Source organism: Peromyscus maniculatus, chromosome 23 (genome assembly GCF_049852395.1).
Source record: "Peromyscus maniculatus bairdii isolate BWxNUB_F1_BW_parent chromosome 23, HU_Pman_BW_mat_3.1, whole genome shotgun sequence".
Taxonomy (NCBI): domain Eukaryota; kingdom Metazoa; phylum Chordata; class Mammalia; order Rodentia; family Cricetidae; genus Peromyscus; species Peromyscus maniculatus.
In genome coordinates this window covers 1,309,228-1,331,711 of record NC_134874.1, presented here as the reverse complement: position 1 = coordinate 1,331,711, position 22,484 = coordinate 1,309,228, and the positions used below count along the sequence as shown (strand labels likewise).

The 22,484-nt window shown below is 50.8% G+C and overlaps 1 protein-coding gene across 4 annotated transcripts in view; it reads right to left on the bottom strand.

The window, feature by feature from the left end:
* Ttc28 (tetratricopeptide repeat domain 28) overlaps positions 1-22,484 on the bottom strand; it is a 425,155-nt gene that overhangs the window by 59,963 nt on the left and 342,708 nt on the right. For all 4 annotated transcript variants that reach the window (XM_076559941.1, XM_076559942.1, XM_076559943.1 and 1 more), the window contains 4 exons: positions 8,211-9,552; positions 6,548-7,071; positions 3,309-3,418; positions 1,642-1,771 (listed from right to left, as the gene is read on the bottom strand). In XM_076559941.1, the coding sequence (XP_076416056.1) occupies positions 1,642-1,771; positions 3,309-3,418; positions 6,548-7,071; positions 8,211-9,552 (2,106 nt within the window). The remainder of the gene's footprint in view (positions 1-1,641; positions 1,772-3,308; positions 3,419-6,547; positions 7,072-8,210; positions 9,553-22,484) is intronic.

The following is a 22,484-nucleotide window of genomic DNA, read 5'->3' as shown; positions in this document are numbered from 1 at the left end:
GTCACGCACTGCAGAGGGCAACCTCAGGCCCCCAGTGGGGAGTGCACTGCAGAGGGCGACCTCAGGCCCCCAGTGGGGAGTGCACTGCAGAGGGCGACCTCAGGCCTCAGTGGGTCACACACTGCAGAGGGCGACCTCAGGCCCCCAGTGGGTCACACACTGCAGAGGGCGACCTCAGGCCCCCAGTGGGGAGTGCACTGCAGAGGGCGACCTCAGAACCCAGTGGGGAGCGCACTGCAGAGGGCGACCTCAGGCCCCAGTGGGTCACGCACTGCAGAGGGCCAACTTGAGGATAAACACCAAAGTGGAATTGTTGGCAGAGCAAAGGCTAAGGAGACAGAAGACCAAGGCAGGGAGCTCAAGCCACAGCTGCCATGGCTCTTCAGGCGGCCTTAGAAAGGGGGTTTATGTGAGAGCATGCAGATAGTCTCTTTTACTCTATTAACTTATTAACTGGAACAGCAGGACAATTTCTGTGCACACTGGAAAATCAGCCCCAAAGTCCTGGAAGATTTAATATTGTGATCATAATGGTCAATAAATTACAATCCCAGGCAAGAGCACATTCCATTTTTTAAGGGGAAACTTGAGCACTACATGTGTGGGAAGGACAGGTGGGCAGAAAAGCTTCACACGCTCAAAGCACTTTGCTAATTTTGATGAGGACCAAGAAGTCCATCTTCACTGCCACCTCGACTGGTCTGAGGACCACCCAGACACCTCTAGGTGTGTCTAGAAGGGTCCTTTAACAGACAAAGGGAGACCCACCCCTGAGCAGCAAAGCCCATGAGCTGGGGTCTCAGACTGAATACAAAAACAGCAGAGGAAGCGGCTGAGCACCAGCGTTCATCTCTCTGTGTTCATCTCTGTGTTCATCTCTCTGCGTTCATCTCTCTGCGTTCATCTCTCTGCGTTCCGACTCATGTGACCAATCGCCTCCTGCTGTCATGGCCACGCCTCGGCACCCCCATGCTGGACTGCACCCCACACAAGCCTTCTCTAAGTCAGGTGTTCTGTCATAGCGGAGTAACTCACAAACACCTTCTGGGAAGTGGCAGGCAATGGAAGGGCCGAGAAGGGGGAACTGTGGCCACCCAAGCCCAGGGAAGGATGGCTGTGGACTGCTCTGGTGCCTTGCAATACACGGCTGGGGTGGTGGGAAGAGCCCCGACTGGGAACACAGCCCAGGGCACAGGCTCTCAGAGGACAAGCAGTGGGTAACAAGAATGTATGGCTGAGAAAACAGGAGAGGCCACTGTCGTCTCAGCACAGGACCTGAGCAAGTGTTGGTAAAGGGACACCCGGTGCAGGAGGGACACTTGCTCTGTCCTCAGCACCTGGACTGCTCTCCTGTCATTGAGTTGTGTCACACGGGACTCATCCACCAGTGTCCACGACGACGGCCCCTGACACAAGCTAAGTGTGCACTCTGAACTCACCAGTTCCCTGGCCTCCCCTGCTCTGCCCGTCTTTGCTGAATAAACAAATGACTGTCAACAGCTGGGTGTGGCTTCATAGTCTGTGCTGAGGGCCGACAATTACTTTCCCTACTGAACAATGTGGACGCAGGGCTTTGTGTTCACAAACATGAGTGCACGCGCGCGCGCGCGCACACACACACAGGGCACTAGCGACTCTCACCTAGGCTGACAAGCACCCGCTGCAAGGCCTGATACGATGATGTCTGCAGGTCGAAGAGGGAGAGCTTGTAGTCCGTGCTCAGCTGGGCCTCATGCCGGATCGTTTCAAACAAGGCCGATGCCCTATAAAGCTGCAAGGGATAGAGACTGTCACCCATGCTTCATAGCCCAGCCATTTACAGATGCGAGACAGCTCTTGCTCATACCTGGGTGCACAACCTAAAAACACCTTCTAAAGGGGTTGAAAGGACGACTGCCAGGCAGGTCCTTGTGCATCTGAAGACTATCCCCTCAGCCCCAGTTAACTATAGTTTACATGGCCAATGTTGGACATATGAAGGGATATGAAAGATTAGGACTCATGGTCTGAAATTTAAAAATAAATTTTAATCAGTTACCAACACAAACAAGAGCTGGTTTTGATTAAAACAATGAAGAAAACTTTACTTCTGTCACCAGACAAGTAGGACCCTCTCGCTCAGGCCTTGGGCGCACTGGAGACAGACCAGGCTGGGCAGTGAGACTGTAGGCGGCCCAGTGGCCCAGAGCCCAAACATGGCTCTCCCAAGACCAGGCTCTGCTTGTCTCCACCAAGCCATTCTCACTCACATGGGCACCTTGAGGACCAGACAGCTGACATTTCCTTGAAGACCCTGTCCCCACTGTTCCACATTTACACAAACTCGGCATGGGGCCAGGAGGAGGAGAGCAGAGGGCCATGTGCTCCAAGCTCCGCTACCCAGCCGCTGTCAGGCTCTGGCCAGGACTCGGAGCCTTACTTTCCTCCATGGATAAAGCTGTCCTCCATCTTCCCAGAGGATTTTGAGGAATAACTCAGGAAGTAGAAGTACTTTCAAAACTGTAAGTTGCTGCATTAATATAAACTTTTATTCTTGTATTTAGGAAATGACAATTCTTTAAATTCCCTTTAATACTTAAAAAAAAAGATTTTTAATTTTTATTGGTGCGTGTGAGCACCCACTTGCACCCGTCTCCAGGTGTTTGTGGAGGTCAGAAGAGGGTATTGGGTTCCCTGGAACTAGAGTTACAGGCAGTTATGAGCTGCCATGTGGGTGCTGGGAACTGAACTCAAAATTCTGCAAAAGCAAATTCTCCTACCTGCTGAGCTGTTTATTCAGCTCTAATCTCTAACACTTCTAAGCACACAGCTCAGCACCCTAGCATCCCGGCATGTGCTCAGGCTGTTCCTCTGGATAGAAGCCTTACTCTGCTCATGGAGGGATCCCCTTTGCCTGGCACATGGTTCACAGCATTCATTCAAACGTTGAGGGATGAGTTTAAAGCAGGTATCTCTGCACCACCCACAGCCAGCATGACAACAGAGTGTCTTCAGCCATCTCCACACATGTGGCAATGGGGACTTACTACTCTCTGCCCTAACTGGAGAACTGCAAGGACATTAAACTAATAGCCATGCATCCTGACCCTGCCTCTCTACGGAAGAATGTGATTTTGTATTAAACACTAACCATGGAAACAGTGCCCAACACCAAAATCTGAGAAACCATTGAGAAGTCTGCCCCATGGGTGGCTGGGTCTTGGCAGCTGCAGTGACTCAGCTCTCAGGCTGGGAGCCTTATACATCAGCAGGAGAGGCCCGCAGCCACAGCGGATACTCTGGCCTCTCCAGGCTGGAGTTCTGCTTACCTGGTGCTGAGCTTCCTCCAGGTTCCCACTTGCCCAAAGGGAGAGACCAAGACCATGGCGAATTTTTGCCTCATCTTCTCTTCGGCCCAATTGCTCAGCTAACCTTAAACCTGAAAACAGACAAGGGAATATAAGGAGAGGGGAGAGGGATGGAATGGTGTCTTTGCTTCTGCTGCATGTAAGGAATGTTAACAGTGTGGCTGTAGGAAATGCAGGCCTAGGGCCAAAGCAGCCTGGGGAGAGGACCCTTCCCAGGTGACAGGAGCCCAGGTGACGGCTCTTGGCAGCAGGTAGGTTGCTGGGGCAGGCAGAAACAGGAACCAATGGACCCTAACCTGGCTGCCCTCACAGACACAAAATGCTGAGCTTAGCAAATGAAAACTCCTGGCTGATAGGATCCTCTGCCTGGGAAAAGCTTTTCCTGATGGGTACAGAGGCTAAGATCACACACCTTCCTATCTCACCCCGCAGCATCCTGAGAGCAAGGATGAAGAGACTCATGAGGGTCTCTTGAAAGCGGGATGGTGCGCAGCTGGACCCTCTCCTGCTCCTGAAGCTGCTGACATGCTCCGTGTCCTATCCACTCGTCCCTTAAGCCCGAGACTGTGATGTGTCTCAGCGGGGTTGCAAAGCAAGCACGATTATGAGCTGGAAGGCTTAAATGACTGTCCTCATTTTAACGGTCTTCACATAGGCACCTGCAGTGTGGGTCATTCACAGCAAGCTTGGGAGTTCCAGGACACCAGCCACCTCCAGGGCTTTGTGGGGGCAAAGTCTGATGGTCACCGTTTATTGTATTGGTCACTCTGCGGGTCTCAGGGTCACTGTGCCTGCACCCCAGTGTTCTCTGCACAGAGCAGGAGCCTCTGCAGAAGGCACCGTATGGCTCCCACAGCTCAACTGTACACATGAGCCAGGGCTTCCCTCTCGTCTAAGTCAGGGCAGGAAGCCAGCGCCAAGCACTCTGGGCCTGTGTGATTCCTTTTAGAGGTCCTGAGTCAGCTGATGGCTGCTGTATACAGTGGTGCTCAGGGCCAGCCTCCTAACTCATGATGCATTTCAAAACACATGACTCAAAACGCTCAGAGGCAGCATTCTGAGTTTAAATCATGCCAGTGGGCAACAGAAGAATTTGTAAATAATTCACACGAAGGACAACGGTTCTGGGGAGAACCAGGATGGCTTTGGTTGTTCTAACCTTCAAGGAGCCTGCCACACTGACCCTTCAGTGCGGATGTCTTGTAAACCCTTGGTTCTGAGCCAGAAGTATGGCTCTTTGGGCAACTCCATTGGAAGACAAATTCTGTGAGAGAAGGACCTTCCCGGGTTCCTGCTGTGTCCCCAGCAAGGATGGTGTCCACAGGCCACTGGGCAGATGCACTGGCGCTGCCTCCTGGGAGCCTGACCATTTCACTTGAGGGCCTGCTCACCTGCACCGTAACAAAGCCCCAGGTAGTCACTGGGTTGAGCACACTTCCTTTTCTCGTTTCCAGACAGAGAAAGAGCTGAATGAAAGTGGTGGTGTTAGCCTGGGTCAGCCACATCATCTGGGATCTGTCTGCACTCAGACCCACACAGGGTTCCACTGCACAGGGCAGACAGGGGTGTTGGTCCATAGCCCCACTGAAAGCTGGGGTGACTTCCCGCTGAACTGCCCTCTGCTGCACAAGGCTGCAGGACCTCCTGCTCAGTACTTGGAGAGAGCCTTGGGCGCTCTGCACCCTAAGCCTGCTCAGAGCACATTAGACACCTGGTTAGGCCCACGTGGAACTCTTGGTCACAGGCCCCCTCCACCTAACAACTACTGTCGGGAGTTTTTAGACATTTGTAAGACTTATCACAAGAGACAACAAAAACGAGTTGCAGAGTTTTCCATAAATTTAGAATTATGTGACAAATGCCCAGTCATACAGCTGCTGCATGGAAGCAGTGTTTCAGAAGGGAATAAACAATAAAGTACTTGTTGCAAATGCTGGGTGCTGGGTCTCACAAATTCAACTGAAAACCACCCCTAGGTGGCTGGACTGTTACAACACTAGAATTTAAGCAAAGTTAGGGGCTCATTTTTACAGGTACAGGGCCCCACCTGCGCGGCGGGAGCCACACAGGGGTGGAGAGTGGCCGCAGCTTCTCCACTGCAGGGCTGTACAGAGCACCGGTGCCAGCTCCAGCTGCTCCCCACTCTCGGGACTTCCCCCGGGGCTGGGGAACAACAGGGTCCAGCTGCCCCACCCTGCAGTTTCTGTGAGGTCAGAAACAACTCCAGACGGGCTGAGCCCGCTCTGCAATGAACCAACTTAACAGGGTCAAATCGCTGTATTTCTCCAAGCCTTGGTGGTGTAGCTGGGAAAATGGAGATGAACGAAGGTGTCTTGGGCTGGGGGTACAGCTCAGTGGAAGCAAATCTGCCTGGCATGTGAAATGAACTAACACTGTCAAAGAAGGAATAAAAAAGAAAAAAGGTAGTAAAAAGGGCAGACTGAGTATTGCTGTGAGAACTAAAATCTGGCCAAAGGGACTGCAGGTGGAAGCCCTTACAAAGATATTTCTGCTGGAAACCTGGAGCCAAGTCCTTCACTGGTGAGTGGCAAGCCACCCCCACCCCCCACAGCACCCCCACCCCCACCCAGAGAGACCCTGTGTGCCTCTGAGGGCTACAAGAGCAGGGCCATCCCAGTATGGAGGAGAAAGGCAACCCCTTTGCTGAGACTTTGGCTCACGTAGGAAGGACGTGTGAGGCCCCACTGGCCTCGGGTAATTGACAGACTCTGGTAGCAGTGGAGGAGGAGCAAAGGGCCCAATTTCCAATCCTGCTCCTTGACATCAGTCTGTGCAAACGCTCAGAAGGAGCCTGGCCAGGCCCCAGGTAGACACGCTGGGCTAGCAGCCACTATGCCGGAGCTGAAAAATGTAAGCCGTGAGGGCTTGGGGCAGTTGGATATGTTTCTGAAGTGGACCCTCATGATTTTATACCCCCAGGTCTTAAGGATCCAATTGGTGAGGATGTGTTTTGTGCCTAGCTGCCGCTCTTACAAGCAAAGGGTATCAGCTATTTTGGGCAGCCGGTGAGGGGCAGGTACCAAAACAGAGAGAGGAAGGCAGCTGGAGTCCAGAGAGCGGGGGAAGGGCAAGGAGACACCCTGAAACTATCAAGGGACACCGGGTGGGGATGGCATGGCCTGTGAGACCCTCACTCCGTAGAGGTGACTGAGTCTCCCCTGGTAGAGCCTTTTGCCTACCTTCCTGTAGGTACATGACTGCCTGGGAATAGTTCTGCAAGGCGTGATGTGTCCTTCCCAGGCTGCTATAGGACACTGTCTTGGCCACCAGGTCGTTCATCTGTGCCGCAATGCTCAGGTGCTGTTCTTGGTAGACCACAGCCCTCTCAAACGTGCCCAGGGACTCGTAGGTCAGACCCAGGTTCCCATAGGCTCGGCCCTGGCACGTGGGGTTGTCGGTCTCCTCTGCAATCTGCAGATCAAGCTGGTGATACTGCAGGGCCGTGTCATACTCCCCCATCTGCTGGTAGACACCCCCCAGGCCGCAGGCCGCATCGCTCTCCAAGGCTCGGTCCTTCATGTCTCTGGCAATGTTCAGCTGGCGTTCAAGGCAGGAAATGGCTTGTTCATAATTCCCTAATTGGCTGTGGAGACTTCCCAGCTCTCCATAGGCCTGAGCTTTATTGGAGGCCTCCCCGAGCTCATGGGCCACCACAAGCCTCTTCTCAAAGCACACGAGGGCCTGCTGCAAGCTCCCTGTAGCCCTGTGGGGATGCAGACAGAGAAGCAATGAGATCATTCTGTGCAGGTGCAGACATGCTAAAGCCCCCGAGAAAATGAAAAGCATTCGTCACTGTCACTTACTACAGAAGCTCTTAACTCCTTCTCTAGCTAAAATCTATCATGTGCCCTTAGAGTGAGATGCAGAGGAATTTCATAATCTGGAAAGCAATTCAAAAGTCATCCCTTAGTGACCTTCCCAAGAGCCTGCAATTCAGTGGGATGTGCACCCCCAAGGAAACATAAAATATATTAATAGGCACGATGATAGCAAGGTCTGGGACTCGGGCCTCCCAGCCTCCACTACTGCTTAGAAGGGTGCTTTTGAAATCACTTTACAGGAGCTGTAAATCGCTCAGCCTGACTTTTTTGGAGCAGTCCATGGGTGACGATTAGTCTGACCTCTTCCTCCACTCCAGGAGCCCTGATCCCCACGCCTCAAGGAGGCCCTGTCTGTACACACAGGCACCGTCTTGGGTTTCCCCTCTTGGAGGGAAGCCTCTCTTGGCCAACAGAGCCTTTTTTGTGCTGCTCAGAGACAATATGATCAAGAGCAGGAAGAGAGTGACTTCTGGTGGCAGACAGAGCCAGTTGTCTGGGCATGTGGATTTCACTGACTGAGCCTCAGTTTCCCGTTCCACAGAAGATGGACATGTGTTTAGTACAGCATTGGGATACTGTTAGGACAGCTATGCAAGTGCCCAGCATGGGTGAGGCTTGATGCCCTGGACCAGTTTCCTGTCCCTCTGTTACCAGGGCTGAGTAACTGGCGGCTACCGATGCTGTACTAATAAATACAGTCATAAAATGTGGAGGCACTCACAAAGGCCAGCTAAGCAGGTCCATCCATCTTCCCATCCATACAAACTCTTGCATCTTGATCACTGTGTAATAAATGTGCTGTCTGGGCCCTGGGTTTGACTCTCAACTGGTCTTTGGAGGCTGAGTAACCTCAGGTACTAACCCACCCTCTCTGGGCTTTGGTGTTTTTTCATACGTGACAGCAATATTATCACCCACTTAACTCAACGAATTGTTGAAAAGCCAAATGAGAGGTGTGGGAACAACCTGCCCTTCAGCTGGCCGCTGCCCAGTATCTAGCCCCATTCCCTGTCCGTGTTACCTGTGTCCATTTCCAAGACCCCGGTAGGCCTTGGCTTGGTCTTGCATGCGGTTCAGACTCTGGGCAACAGACAGATACTGCTCATAGTACTTGATGGCTTCCTCATAGTCCCCCAGGGCCTCGTAGCAGTCCCCCAGGTTGCCGTAAGCCCGACCCCTGTCCAGCACAGACTCATTCCCGCTGAGCTGCTGGAGCATGGCCAGCTGCTGTTCAAAGTAGCCAATGGCATCCTCCATCACATTCATGTTCATCTTCGTGATGCCCATGTTGCCGTACACCTGGGCTTCCAGACTTGGCTCTTTCAGCTTCCGCCCCAGCTCCAGCTGTTCCTGGTAACACTTGAACGCCATTGTGTATTTTCCAAGGGCCATGTAGACAGCTGCCAGGTGCCCGTGAGACCGGCACTCCCCTGGTAAGTCGCTCAGTTCCTGATAGACCTCCAGCTCCTGTGTGTGATAACCCAAGGCCTTGTCATACTTCTGGACCATCCGGTACGCGGTACCCAGGGCTGCATAGGCACTGGCCTCCAGCCTTCTGTCTTTCACGTGGTGAGCTAAGCCCAACTGCTGCTCGTAGAACTTTATTGCACCGTTTACATCCTTTTTACAGACAAATATATCTCCCAGGTTCCCTAGGGCTCGGAACTTAGCCTGGGAATTATCCAGGGACTGGGCTAGGGACAGAAGGTATTTCTGACACTCCTCGGCTTTAGCAAAGTTCAGCAGAGCCTTGAAGGCCAGGCCCAGGTTGCAATAGGCTTTTGCTTGGCTCAGTTTGTCATGAAGGTCTTTGGCCAGGGCCAGGTCCTGCTCATAGTACTTCACAGCCTCCTGGTAGTTGCCAAGGCAGTAGTGGGCATAGCCGAGGTTGTGGCAGACCTTTCCTTCTCCCTCCATGTCCTGGAGGTCAGGAGCAAGGCGGAGGTACTGCTCATAGTAGGGTGCAGCCTGGACATACTCTCCTCTCGAGCAGTGGAAATTCCCCAGGTTGCTGAGTGCCCGGGCCTCACTCTGGATGTCTCGAAGCTCCCGGGCAATGTTCAAGTGGTTCTGGTAATGTTGCAGGGCCCGGTCGTGGGCTCCCAGGGCCTGGTAGGCAACAGCCAGGTTTCCATGAGTTGAAGCCTGAGAGGCTCGGTCGTTCACCTCCATGGAGATCTGCAGCTCCTGACGGTGGTACTTGACAGCCTGGTCGTACATGCCCAGGGCATTGTAGGCGTTGCCCATATTCCCATAGGCGCGGCCTTGGGCTGCATAGTCGCTCAGCTCTTGGGCGATGCTCAGGTGGGTCTTGTGGAGCTTCAGGGCCGTGTCGTAATCGCCTTTCATCTGGTGGATGATCCCTGGAATAAAGGGGAAGAGAACAGAAAGTAAGAGAAGGTGTGATTTACAGCTCAATCTAAGGTGAATGCAATCCTGAGTCAAAGGCTTGAGACCGACTAAAGGGAGGCTGAACACTCATCAATACTGAAGAGGGGGTGGCTTCCCATGTTTCAAACCACCAGGAAAACCTAACAGATTTGATGACAAAAATGAGAATATTTTACAAATAAACACGCAAAATTAAAGGGCAAACAGAACATACTAGAAAATATGTGAGACATATACAAAAAATTGTAACAGCTGCTGTGAAAAAATTGTTGTAAAATTCAGTTTAGCTTAAAAAGAAAAATATCAAGATCCCAATTTACTAGGGCAGGCAAAGAATAGTAAATGTCAACAGACAACCGAAAGAACCAGAGAGGAAGGGGGCACTAACGTCCTTTAATAATCAGAGAAATACAAAAACAAACCAATCCTGTAGAACCATTTTACGTACACTAAATTAGCAAATAAAAACTTTAGCCCCCATTACAGATGCGGTTGCCCTGAACCTGAACAACCAACTGTTGGGCGTAAATGAGGACAACGACCGTAAAAGCATGGTGACATGCAGGTGGGTGGGGCTCTTTTCTGCAGTCCTGTGCTGGACAGACAAAGCGTCTGTGTGTGCATGGAGGAGTCCGAGCTCTGATCCCATAAGACAAGTGACATTTCTGGGGTTGTGTCCAGTCATGGAGCAGGAGATGTCACCAGCTTGCTCTCTGGAAGGGGCACAGCTTTCAGACCCTGGCAGGGTTGGAGACACCAAGCTTCCCAGGAAGAAATGCCCATTCGACGTGGTGGGCCCTTTAATAGTGGGAACTTGGAGACACTGCAGTTAGAGACCCACTTTTAGCCTGTCCTCCTAAGCTGCCTTCAGGCTTCATGGTTTCAGGCATACTTGGACAAAATGAATCATTTACCACCTTCTTTCTACAAATGATCTGCCCAGCCAGGCATCACTGTGTGTGAGTGAAGCCCTGCCTGGCCCTGCTCTCCCCCTCCTCCCAGGGCCACCTCTGCACTCAGCAACTCCTGCACAGCCTTTGGATTCTACTGCGGCGACTGTTTAGAAGTCCATATGATCGCTCGCTGGTTGGGACACATGGGGAAGAAAGAGAGAAAGGCCTTCAGAGAAGGCTGCCGAGGGCAGTGTGACTTCATGTAGCTTTCTCCATCCACCAAAGACTAGGACTTGTTGCTACCCCTGCCCTCCTACACGGCTGGTTGTACCCCATTCTCCAGGAACCTGGCCACACATCAGGAAAGCATCCTGTTATAGAAAATGCACACAAGTTTAGACGAAATCAAAAGCCCCGTTTTATGAGCACACCCATTCAGATGAGGGTCCAGGAGACAGACAGACATATAATGTATCTGAGCCTCTACTTTCTTGTTTATGTTTTAAAAACAAAAGTATTTTCCCCCTTCTTTTTAAGAAATAATTAAGTCAGATTATAATCATCTTAGAGATGCAGAATGAGAACTAGCCATAGTGGCACACTCCTGGAATCCCAGTACCCAAGAGGCATAGTTAAGGGTTGTGAGTTCAAGGCCAGCCTGGACAACATAAGACTGTCTCAAAAACAGACAAACAAAGAAAGGAACATAATTAGCAACACATATGTATCATGCTTTGTGAATAACACCTAAGCTAGCTTGGCCAATGAACAAGGCACCAGAAGGGGAGCCTCTTTCTCTTGCTCTGGCCTAAGGGTCTGGGTAGTGAGCAGGGAGCAGTTGGGATGATAATGGCTGCCCAGGGCTGCAATGATTTGTGAAGGAAGCTGCCTGCTGGTCATGGCAAACCCATCTGGTCTCCAGCCAGCCGCTGCTGCCTCCTTATCTTCCACAGGCCCACAAAGAACCAGAGGAGGGCTTTCAAAATTACAGCTTCCACACACAGACAAGGGCAGAGAGGCTGGCCACGCTGAGCTAGCCTCTCCCTCTGCTGTGTCCCCCATGGCAGGTTCCGGCTGGCTGCTGCAGTCTGGGGCATTCTGTGGGGACCGTGCGCTCTCCTGGCAGCTGTTCTCTTTGTTGAAACAACATAAAAGCAGCCCAGGAGCTGCCAGCGAATGACTGCACACGCTGAGGGGTAATCTGCTGCTCCCCCTGCCCTTTCCAGGGTGTCACTCAGATGAAGACTTACAGAGGGCCTGTCAGTGGGGTGCCCTAGGTGACAATGGGCTGCAGGGAGGGAATTAAATGAAGATTAGTGGGGCAGAAGAGCCTCACAAAGCTGAATCCTCACCAGGTATGTGGGGAGAGGACATGGGTTATAAATGTATACGTGGCCATGTTGGGTCTCCACCTATGGATTTCCTGTGTGGGAATAATAACATCTACCTCAGAATTTGAGGTGAGGACCATGATGACATGCTCAACACACTCCGGAGGCCCAGATGGCGTGACTAGGACAGACCAGGCAGAAAACATTTCCACTAAAATGTTACCCATGACAGTGGAGCAGCGCATTCTGGCAGCTTCCCGTCGGAGCTCTCTGGAAGCAGCGCCTGGGTTCTTACGCACACAGTGGGCCCCACTTCTTATTGCTTGTTATTCGTGCCCACACTGGGCTGTTGGAGCCAACCTGCTCTTTCCTCTGCTTTCAAGCAGAGGGCCCAGCTGTCCTCGTAGGAAACCTGGGGTCTGGGAAACAGAAAAGACACCTCCCCACTCCAGGCTTTGTGGGTGCTGTGTGCAAGTCTCAGGGAGAGGGAGTTACCAGCAGAATTCATGGACCCCTGTCCCATTGGCTGTACAGGCCCATGTGCCTCCCTTCCCGGGAAAGCGTTCCACGGCAGAGCAGCCAGGCTGGGAAGGTTCTCAGTGGGATGCACATGCAACTATTTACAGGTGAAGCAGCTCCGAGTCCCAGCTGTGTTTTCACTTATCCTAGGAGTTGGGGGGTCATGGGGTATTTATGCAAATAGAGGAAACAAGATGAGGAAAATCAGGCTATCAGCATGCAGGGTTGTTACACTATTCTCCTAACAGCTACATAATAAAGCTAGGCAGACAAATTGGCACTGTGTGCCCTGTGCAGCCCCCTTTGGATCAGGAGACTTCCGTGTAGCCAAGGCCTGATTCAGTAGAGGAAGTCATCAACTGGTCACTGGACCCCCTAGTTACCAGGTCTCATCCCTACCTGAAGTGCAAGGACATCGTGTGCAGATCGGGGTAACAGTACTGTGTCCTGTGTTAGCTCATGGTCGTGACCTGCACACAGTCGGGGGGGGGGGGCATGGTGTGTTGCACTTGCTCTTTCTGATCCAGAGACCCTTCCTATCAACTTGAGATTCCTGGATCTTCCTTTCAGGTTTTCACATGCATTTGTTCTACAAGGTTTTGAAACTATCTCAAAGCTTGGGGACAGGCCCAGTAAACAGATAGCTAAAATCAAAGGCACAAGAACAGAGTGTTAGAACTAGCCATGTGTCTGTAGATAAGTCTCCATTATTTTCGCCAAAGTTGGACAGCAAAGTACATTTTCAAATGGGGGATGACTCCAAAATTCACTCACCATGTGACTTTATCAGCTGCAGGTATCTTACGGGGAGGCAGGCTTTTTCAGGGGCTGCCTGTGCCTGATTCAGAAATGCCTCAACCCGAGGCCCATGTGCAGAGGGGCTGGGTCGCAGCTTGTGCTGCTGCTGCTGCGTGAGACTGGACCACGAGTGTGCTATTCTCAGCAGTGGACTAACACACCACCAAGTTCACACCTGGAGGAGGAGGACACTGGAGACATACCACCAAGTTCACACCTGGAGGAGGAGGGCACTGGAGACAGGTCTGTGGAGCAGACACCTTGTCCTGGACCCTTCCTGTCTGTGCGGGATACCACCGAGAGGTGAGCAGCCTTGCCCCAGCAGGTACTCCCGATGCTGTGGCATTCTGTCCTTACCACAAGCCCCCAGTGATGGAGTCAGCTGGCCCTGGACTGTCAGCAGTCAGGTGGGGAAACCCCGCACACCCCCACTGCCTTCCCACAAGCACACTCTGTTGGAAGCACCTTTTTACAGAAGCTTAAGAAAATAGATCACCGTGCTCCATGGTCCCCTCCTGACACTGTCCCTATGTCTAGGGCTGTCTTGTCACTGTTTAGTGACAAGAAGCCACCCTAAAGCCCATATATATTCCATGGGCTTTGTACACAGCCCAACTTCCTACTTCCCTTTGGGTAATCAGAGACCCAGGCTGCAGGTGAATTGCTCAAAAAATCCCCTGGGCCTCTGTGGTTGTAAATCTTGGCTAGAGGGAAAGATTAATTGTATTATGAAGTAGGAGAAATAGTAATTAAAGCTTTGACAAGGGGGCGGCAGCTGGGAACAAATGCTCCACAATGATGATGAAGTAGGAGGATTGAGGTCCTGTCATCCCCAACAGCCTGGGCCGGACGCTGGGAGGGCATCTGATGGGAGGCAAGCCCACTGTTAGTCACTGTTGGAGAAGGCGAAGCATGCTTGGGTGCCATTTGGGATCACAGTAAAAGACAGTAAAAAAGGTGGATGCCTCAGAGCAGTGCAGGAAGTTGGTCTCATGGCTTAGGATGGAATACACTGTGAGGTAGCTCCTCTGACGGCTGAGCCTCAGTGGCTGGACCAGTCTACCTCTCTGAGCTCTTTCAGACCTGCAAAGAGTGAGCCACTTAGAGTGCCATTTACCACCTCCAGGCCAGACGTCCCTGCTGGTGCTCCGGGGCTGTGCCTGCCTGCAGGCACCCCGCATGCCTTTCCAGTCTGTCCTGTGCATCTTTTCTGCACCACATGCCTTTCTTCCCTTGCTGTAGTGGACATTTCTAGTGACAGCCCCTCCCCCGCTCTCCCTCCCCCTTACCCCACCCAATCTGACTCTTTTCTTCATCCAGGTATGCTCTTCCCTATCTAGGAAAAGTGGAGCACAGTCAAGGGACTTGGGTTGCCAGTGGGGAGAAGAGCTGAATTCCCTTGAGGTCAGGAGCATCAGGAGCTAGAACACAGCATCCCAGAGTCTCCTTCTGCCACCTCACTGACACTTCCTTCCATGGTTCAGCTGCAGGAAGATGGGCCACAGCTGGCTGGGACCAATGAGCTACCTGAGGGCTGCATGACCACCCTGCTGGCCACTAAGCTTCGTCACGGTACCAGAACCAACACAGCCTGATGGATGGGCCACCAAGATAAGCTGCCCAAGCCTAGCAATTTACACTATATCCAACAAAGTTTGTGGGGAAGGAGAGACATCCAGTAAGAGTGTTCCCAAGAAGCTTTTGGGCACCTGTGCCTCTGGATGCTCTAATCCCCACCCTTGGCCCAGTGAGACCATGGAAGTCTGCACCTGACCCAGATAAACAAGCTTCAGTGGCGGGAATGTTGTCGCACGCCCTCAGGCCTGATGGGAAAGGTGTTGATCAAAATTTGCTGTTGGGAAAGGAAAGGAGTGGAGCTTATAACCCTGGCACCTGGGAGGCAGAGCTAGGAGGGTCAATACAAGCTCCATGCCAGCCTCAACTGTAGAGTGAGGCTCTTCTCAGCATTAGCCCCATGACTCTGCATAATACATCACTTCAAAAACTCTGCCACCCAATATTCTACAAATACCTGCTGAATTTTGGACTTGGATCACATCTAAGTTTTAGAGTGCTATCCATTTCCCAAGACCTTGGCCCCCTCAATGTCTCATTTCACTGTAGGACAAAGGGAGCATGGCTGGCCACCACTGAAACCACTCACAGAGGCCACAGCCATGAAGTGATAGATTCTAGGCTTGCCCCACTGCCCCCCCACTTTGCCCTGGTCACTGTGCGCTCTCAGTCTGTGGCAGTAGCAGCTGTGGAATCCAGTCATACTGTCTGGGGAGAAGCAGCATTGTCCCTTTAGCAGAGACCAGATGAGGATGGCAGGGTCTGCCCAGACCAGGGGGACCTGGGAATGGACAGGAAAGAGGAATGGAAGGACAGACCAAGAGGACACTATTTCAAAATGACTTTGTAATTCAATTGCCAAGATGAATGAGTTTCCTAGCAAGGCTGAGAGCGAATTATGGAATCTGCTTTCCTGAAGCCGTCGGATCTGAAAAGCTTCTTTTTAAGATTCAAATTGGATTGAAAATTCAAACTCTGAGTGAGTGGAGCTCTAGCCAGTCTGTCGTAATGCTATCAAAACAAGTGACCCCTGCATTCTGCTCATTTGCTCTATTAGTACACGGGCTTCTCGTCAGGGCAACATCAAAAACATGGAAAGGACTCAAGGGGACTGAACTGTCAGTCTCCCCTTTGTTGTTTGACTGAGGGGTTTACCGGGACGGGGAGGCCCTAGATGGGCTCTCTCGTGCCCATTGCAAAGCTGCTGTTTCCTCAAGAACGCACGTTTGGGTTGAAAACTCAGCGCTCATGCTGACACTGGACTGTTCCAAACATTTGCTGGGTCTCAACATGTCACAGCCTAGTGTATTGGGAGGGGATAGATTCCTCTGTCTGCCAGTCTGTCCTGCCTGGTCTAGAGAACTACAGTCTGTGCATGGAAGTCAAGGTGCCAGCCAATCTGTCTGACTGAGACAGCAGCCATGGACAGCACCGAGGCCATTCATCTCAACCCCCCTCTCAGCTGCCATGGCTTTCTTTCACTCTGTTTATCATATTTATTGAGACAGTATAGTAGACTCAAACATAATAGTGTGTTTACAATTACAAAAGTATTACTTTTTAAACCTTGTGGTAGATAGCAAAGGCTTTTTAGCCAACACTTATTCTCTTCATCATTACCACCACTACCACTATCATCATCACCATGACCATCATCATCAACATCACCACCACCATCATCATCAACATCATCACCACTATCACCATCATCAGTCATTGTCATCAGCAGCATAGGACACAAGGCCTCATTCACACTAGACCCTTGAGTCATATCCCAAGCCTCTAACACACAGTTTTACTTCCACCCTCTTCCTATCTGCCTTTGCCAGTGATGCTAAGGAGCTAAGCATCCGTTTCCCAGTCCCCCTTACAGCCAAGGCTTGTTAAATGGCACTACTGTCACCAGCAAAACAAAAACAGAAGTCTTCTGGGGTCTTGGAAAGGCTTTTGCCTCTGACACAATGCAACAGAAGCAGTTCCCTTCTACCGATTTGAATGTTACAGTATGTGGAGCATCACAAGCACCCTAGAGTACATGGTCCGAGTGAGCAGGTGGGAACAAAAGAAAGCACACCTTTATTGAAGCTGTCGTACACGAGGACCAGATCATCTGTTCACAGCTGAGAGATTTCCTGGTGCATGTCTGTAAACCCAACGCTTGGGAGACAGAGGCAGAGAGCCTGTCGACTGTCTGTCTGTCTGTCTGTCTGCCTGCCTAACTATCTATCTATCTATCTATCTATCTATCTATCTATCTATCTATCTATCTATCTATCTATCTAAAAGAGAGGTTACATATGTATGTGGTGTATGTTTGTGTGTGTGCAGGAAGCACATGTGTGTACATATGTGCACAGAGGCCAGAGGTGCAAGGAGCTACGGGACCCTCCTGTCTGACCGCCCACCCCTAAGTACTGGGATTACAGACACATGCAGCCACACCTGATCTTCACATGGGTGCTGGGATCCAAACTCAGGTCCTCATGCTTTCTCAGCAGGCCCTTACTGAAGGAGCCGTCTCCCTAGATCTCGGACAGTCCATGTTGGTGACTGAGATGATCACTGTCGACATCTAGTTCCTGATAGCCTGGGCCTGTTTGGATTTTTGTTGTTTGTTTGTTTTACTTTGGTGTGGATTGTTTTATTTATTTATTTATTTGAAATCATGTTCTATGTGTTGAATTTAAAATGCAGCCAGGTTCTTTGAGGAACATAAAGACAATCTGATGATAGCTATCTGTGCCTTGTCAGGCCAAGGCTGTTCAATGTGGGTGTAAAACATGCAAGAGTTGTTCCTTGGGTTTCTGCATAATGGAAGTGGCAGCAGACAGAGCTGTGCACAGATACGTTTTTTGGAATAAAATTTATTTTGGCTCAGTAGCTCTGCTAGTATTTCATCTTTCACCACATAACCATAACTGAGCTATTCATCCCAGGAGGGCTGGGATGGAGCCACACGGTCATAACAAGCAGGACAAGAGGGTCCATTTGAAGGGGTGAAGGGTGAGGAGGGACAGCCACCTTGTTCCAGGGCAGCTGATGCAGGACCAGACGTGCCTTGGTGGCGCAAGTCCCCAGCGCACAGCCACCCAGCATGAGGGCACGGGTAGAGAAGAGGTCCACTCCGCCTCAGCCATCCTTGCTCACCCTTTTCATCTGTCTTCTGTGTCTCTATCCAGCAGTCCCCTGCATCAGCTCTGCCCATTCTGTCTTCACTGCAGCCTTCGCTCTTACGTGTTTCTCACCTTTCTTCCCATGACCCATCTTGGCCACCCACACAAAATTTACCTTTTCCTTCTAGAATTTCCACCTCTATTCTATGTTTTTAAAATTATTTTGAGATTATATCATTCCCCCTTTCCCTTTCTTCCCTACAAGTCCTCCCACAGCCCCCCTCTGCCCTCCTCCAAATTCATGGCCTCTTTTTTTCATTGACTGTTATCCCATGCATGTGTGTGAACACATACATATTCCTAAATATGAGCTGCTCAGCCTGGATAATGTTACTTGTAAGTAGTTTCAGGACTGAATATTTGGTATTGGAAAACAAATTGGTGTGCTCTTCCGGGGGGAACTGTCTCTCTCTCAGCATTCCTCAGCTGACTACAGTTCTTTGTGCAGGGCAGCAGCCACATGCTCTTTCCCCTTCTACTCTGAGATGTCTGTTGTCCTGGTTCAGCTCATGCTTGGGCAGCCATGTTGGTGAGACTTATGAGTGTAGCTTCGGCTGTGACCGGGAGACACGACCTCACAGCAAACTCCCTGGTCCTCTGGCTCTGCTCCCCGAGCCTTCGGTGCAGGGTTGTTTTGCAGATGTATCCACTGGGACTGGGCTCCATCACTCTGCATTTTGATTGGCTGTGGTTTCCTGTAATGCATCTAGTAGTGGTTTCCATCTACTGCAAAGGGAAGCCTCCCTGATAAGGAGTGAGCACTACACTCATCTGTGGTGTAAGGACAAATGTTCAGAGTGTGGTTAGGGATTGTGCTGGGTTAGTGGAGTGTTGACTTATTTTAGTTTTTCCCCATTTGTCCTTCAACACAGGGCACTGCTCCCGGGCCCAGGGGGGTTTGGCTCTATTCTCCAGGTGCTCAGGCGAGAGCCACATCCCTGTCTCACGGCTGTGGCTCATGTGACAGAATAAAGTAGCCATAGCTCAGTTCCCAGGGAGCAGTGACATCCATGTGAACAGCTCCAAGGACGGAGGCCTTACTCTGTGCTGGGACTCAGCCACAGAAAGGTGAGAACCATCCCTGGAGCATTCCCCTGAGCCAGGCTTCAGGGGTCAAGCTGTCACTCTGCCCTTGGGGCGGGAATAAATGAGACAGATCGGTGACTCTTGGGGAAAAGCCCTGAAGTCCCCAATACTGAAAGAATGAATTATAAGCTACTTGGCCCCACCCACCAGACCTTTCCAGGAGAACCCACAGCGTCAGCAGCTCTCTACATCACCAGGGTTGGAACCGCTGAACACTGCACGCCCTGGAGGTAGCGAAGCGGCAGTTATGGTGCCGGGCTGTTACACAGATCGCCTCGTACCTCACTTTCTCTATCTCTACGTCACCACTTGCAGGGACACACGGTCATTAATCATTCATTTTCCAGATGGAGAAAGTGAAGTACAAAGAAGGCGGTGACTCAGCTCAAGCCCGACAGACAGCTGGTTACTGTTACTATGGACCTGTTTGCCGGTGCACGGCCTCGGAGCCAGGCTCTGCCAGGCCTCGAGAGTGAGAACACCTGGGTTCATTAGGCTCCGTTAGCTCTGCCGCAAACTGCTAAGCAACCTTTAATGTTTTATCGGTGAACACTCACTGTATTACCGTAGTGCCCACCAGGAGGAAGAGTGAGCTCAAGGCTGCTGCCCCCAACCTGGAGAGGGCACAGTGGCAGCCCTGGGTGGCAGGTGCAGGAATGGTGCCCGCCACCCCCCAGCTGTGGGTGCTCACTCATAACACCAAAGCTGCCCAAGGTTTTTCTGAGTCAAAGAAAAAAGGAATAAAGAATGCTTTTCCACCTTGTGCTTTGGTAACAGGGAACATACAGCTGGATCTGGAGCAGGCTTGCATCAGGAGATACGTATTTCTTTGATGATGGGCCTCTTATCTGCAGTCGATTTTACAGGACTGCTTTTGAGAGAGGATTATCACCAGTCATTAATAAGACACATCAACTGGCTTAGCAGTGATTTAAAAAAATCATTAATGAAATTTATTCAGTATAAAAATATGTTAGTCACTAATTCAGAAATGCCTCATCCATTAAACAAAAAAAAAATATTGTTGCACAGCTCATTACAAGAGGCTGGGGGAAGAGACAAAGAGTGGGTTTTCTCTTACAAGGCATTTGCATAAATTAAGTGGGGAAAAAACTACTCCACTGAGGGCTTTGTGCTGCATGTCCCCATGTACAATCCTGAGAGGATCCAGGAGGTGGAAATTAGAAAGCAGCAAAGTGGCTGTGTGCATTGTTACTGAAAGACTCAACATCCACAAAGCACAAACCAGCATGAAACGGCCTGCGCTGGTGCAGGGCAGCCTGGAGAGTGAGGAGAAGCGGCGCAGTGGCTGACTGTGGCCTGCGCTGGTGCAGGGTAGCCTCCAACTCTGATGACAGTGCCAAGCTGCATGTGCCATGGGGAGCCAGTGAAGAGCCAGTGTGTCCTCCAAGCAGCAGGTAGCATCTCCTCAAGAAAACAGTCACAGGACCTACCATTCTGACGGACCAATGTCACAAGTGTAACTTTTCAGGGGCTGACTACAGGGAACTGACAGGGTCCCACGGTGCCTGAGCTGACATCCCCTGCTCTCAATGGCTCACTAAGGGTACAGTAGAAATAGACACTGGATTTCAGAGATTCAGTATGATACTAAGAATGTAAAATAGCATTAACTGTCATGTTGATTACATGTTAGAATACTATTTTTATATACCTAGCTAATAAAATATCATTTTCACTCCTTTTTACCTTTAAAATTTCAATCACTAACAAATGTAAGTGACCTACAAGGCTCATCTGCTCATTGTTTCTCTCAGTATGTGAACTGGGAAGAGGCCACACCCTCCCTCTCCTCCAGCCCTGCGACTGGCCCACATCAGAGCCTGTGCCAGCCTTTGTGACACTCATTTGAATTCCCAGGGTTTGGCTCTCTCGGGCTTGTTCCTTTGCCTACTCAAAAGTATAGTAAAGAAATGGGTTGTTGGGGATTACTTCAGTCGTCCTGCCATTCTGGCAGACTGCTTGATCCCAGGAAACCTCAATCTGCTCAGCCTGGCAGCTAAGGGGACAACTCAGAGCCAACTTCTGTCACCAAGTGATGCTGGAGCAGGATGGCATTGTGTTACCTGTTCCAGTCATGGAGAAGAGGATGAGGGCTCTGCACAGACCTGTGAAGGAACCAGGGTAAGTGTTTCTTAATGACGAGGACTGAGCTGTGTGTGAAGAGGGTAGACGGATGGTAGCCACAGAGATTACAAAGCAGTGTCCATCTGCCTTGACAGCCAGATGTGCATGCAGGCAGATGTGAGACCCAAGTCTCTCCCTGTATTGTGACTGTTGCATGCACCAGTGCAGCAGATGCTATAGGCAAAGATCCCTCAGCATTCACAGGGACATCAACAGGATCAAATGGTGACAGAGTCAAAGCCAGACACTGTTGACCTGGGGTACAGAGCAGAATCACTGGGGAACAGTTAAATATTTCTTACATTTACTTATTTATTGTATGGGTTCCAAGGCTGCATGGCAAGCTCCTTTATCCACTGAGCCATCTCACCAACCCCACAAAATCAGAATCTGTAGGTTGGTATTGATGATCCAAGCATGCACCAGGCAATTCCAAAATACAGTGAAGGCTAAGAGTCTTCTCTGCATTCTGTTCTCATTCCAGCATGGTCTCCGGTGCTTTGAAAGCACAGCAACCCAATGGGCAGAGAGTTCTCCCAGCTCTAGCATTTCCTGGCTGTATCATCCCAGGAAAGCTGTTGAATCTCAAGCTTTATTTTTCTTGTTTGTAAAGTGAGGCTCTCAAGACCCCTGTAAAGCAGTGGAAAGATGAGGTGAATGTGGTTCCCATTGGGGGCACAGGCACAGCAGTGGCTGCTGTCAACATCATCCCCCTCACTTCCATGAAGATGATTCCTGCACATGGAGATATTAGCACTTCCTCCAGTGGCCAGGCTATGCTGGTCCCAGTGATGGCAGTGATGCCTGTGAAGGATGCAGACTGAGGTTCCTTTTAGCTTAATGTCTGTGAGGATCTCGGGGGACCTTGTTAGCACATCAAGGCTGACTGTGCCTGAGGTGGGGCTTTCTGAGAGGCCAAATCTCTAACAAGCTCTTGGGGGACGAGACCCAGGACATGGTGTGGGGACCAGGACTAAATGGAAATGTTTTGCATGGAGGAACAGCTCTCTGAGTATTCCCTCGAGTGGCTTTGGGATGTGCAAAGGGCCAGGTTTGACCAGAGATCCTGGCTGAGAACCCCATGCTTACATAAATTCAACACCCAGCCTACTGATATCTGAGCTTCCCTTTCCCTGAATTTAGATGCATCTGCCTTTATTTGCACCCCAGGAAGAGCAGAAGACACATGATCATGCCCAAGGAGCCTCAGGCTGTGTCTATGGCTTTGGAGAAGCAGAAGCTCACTACCTCCTTGATGCTTCAGAAACTTCTTAGTTTTATCTTGATAATGCTGACAGCATTTCTCAGCAACAACCATGGTCATCTCCACCCTTCGAGCACTATCAGAGGGATGGTTGAATTTTGCCTGAGCACAAGCATC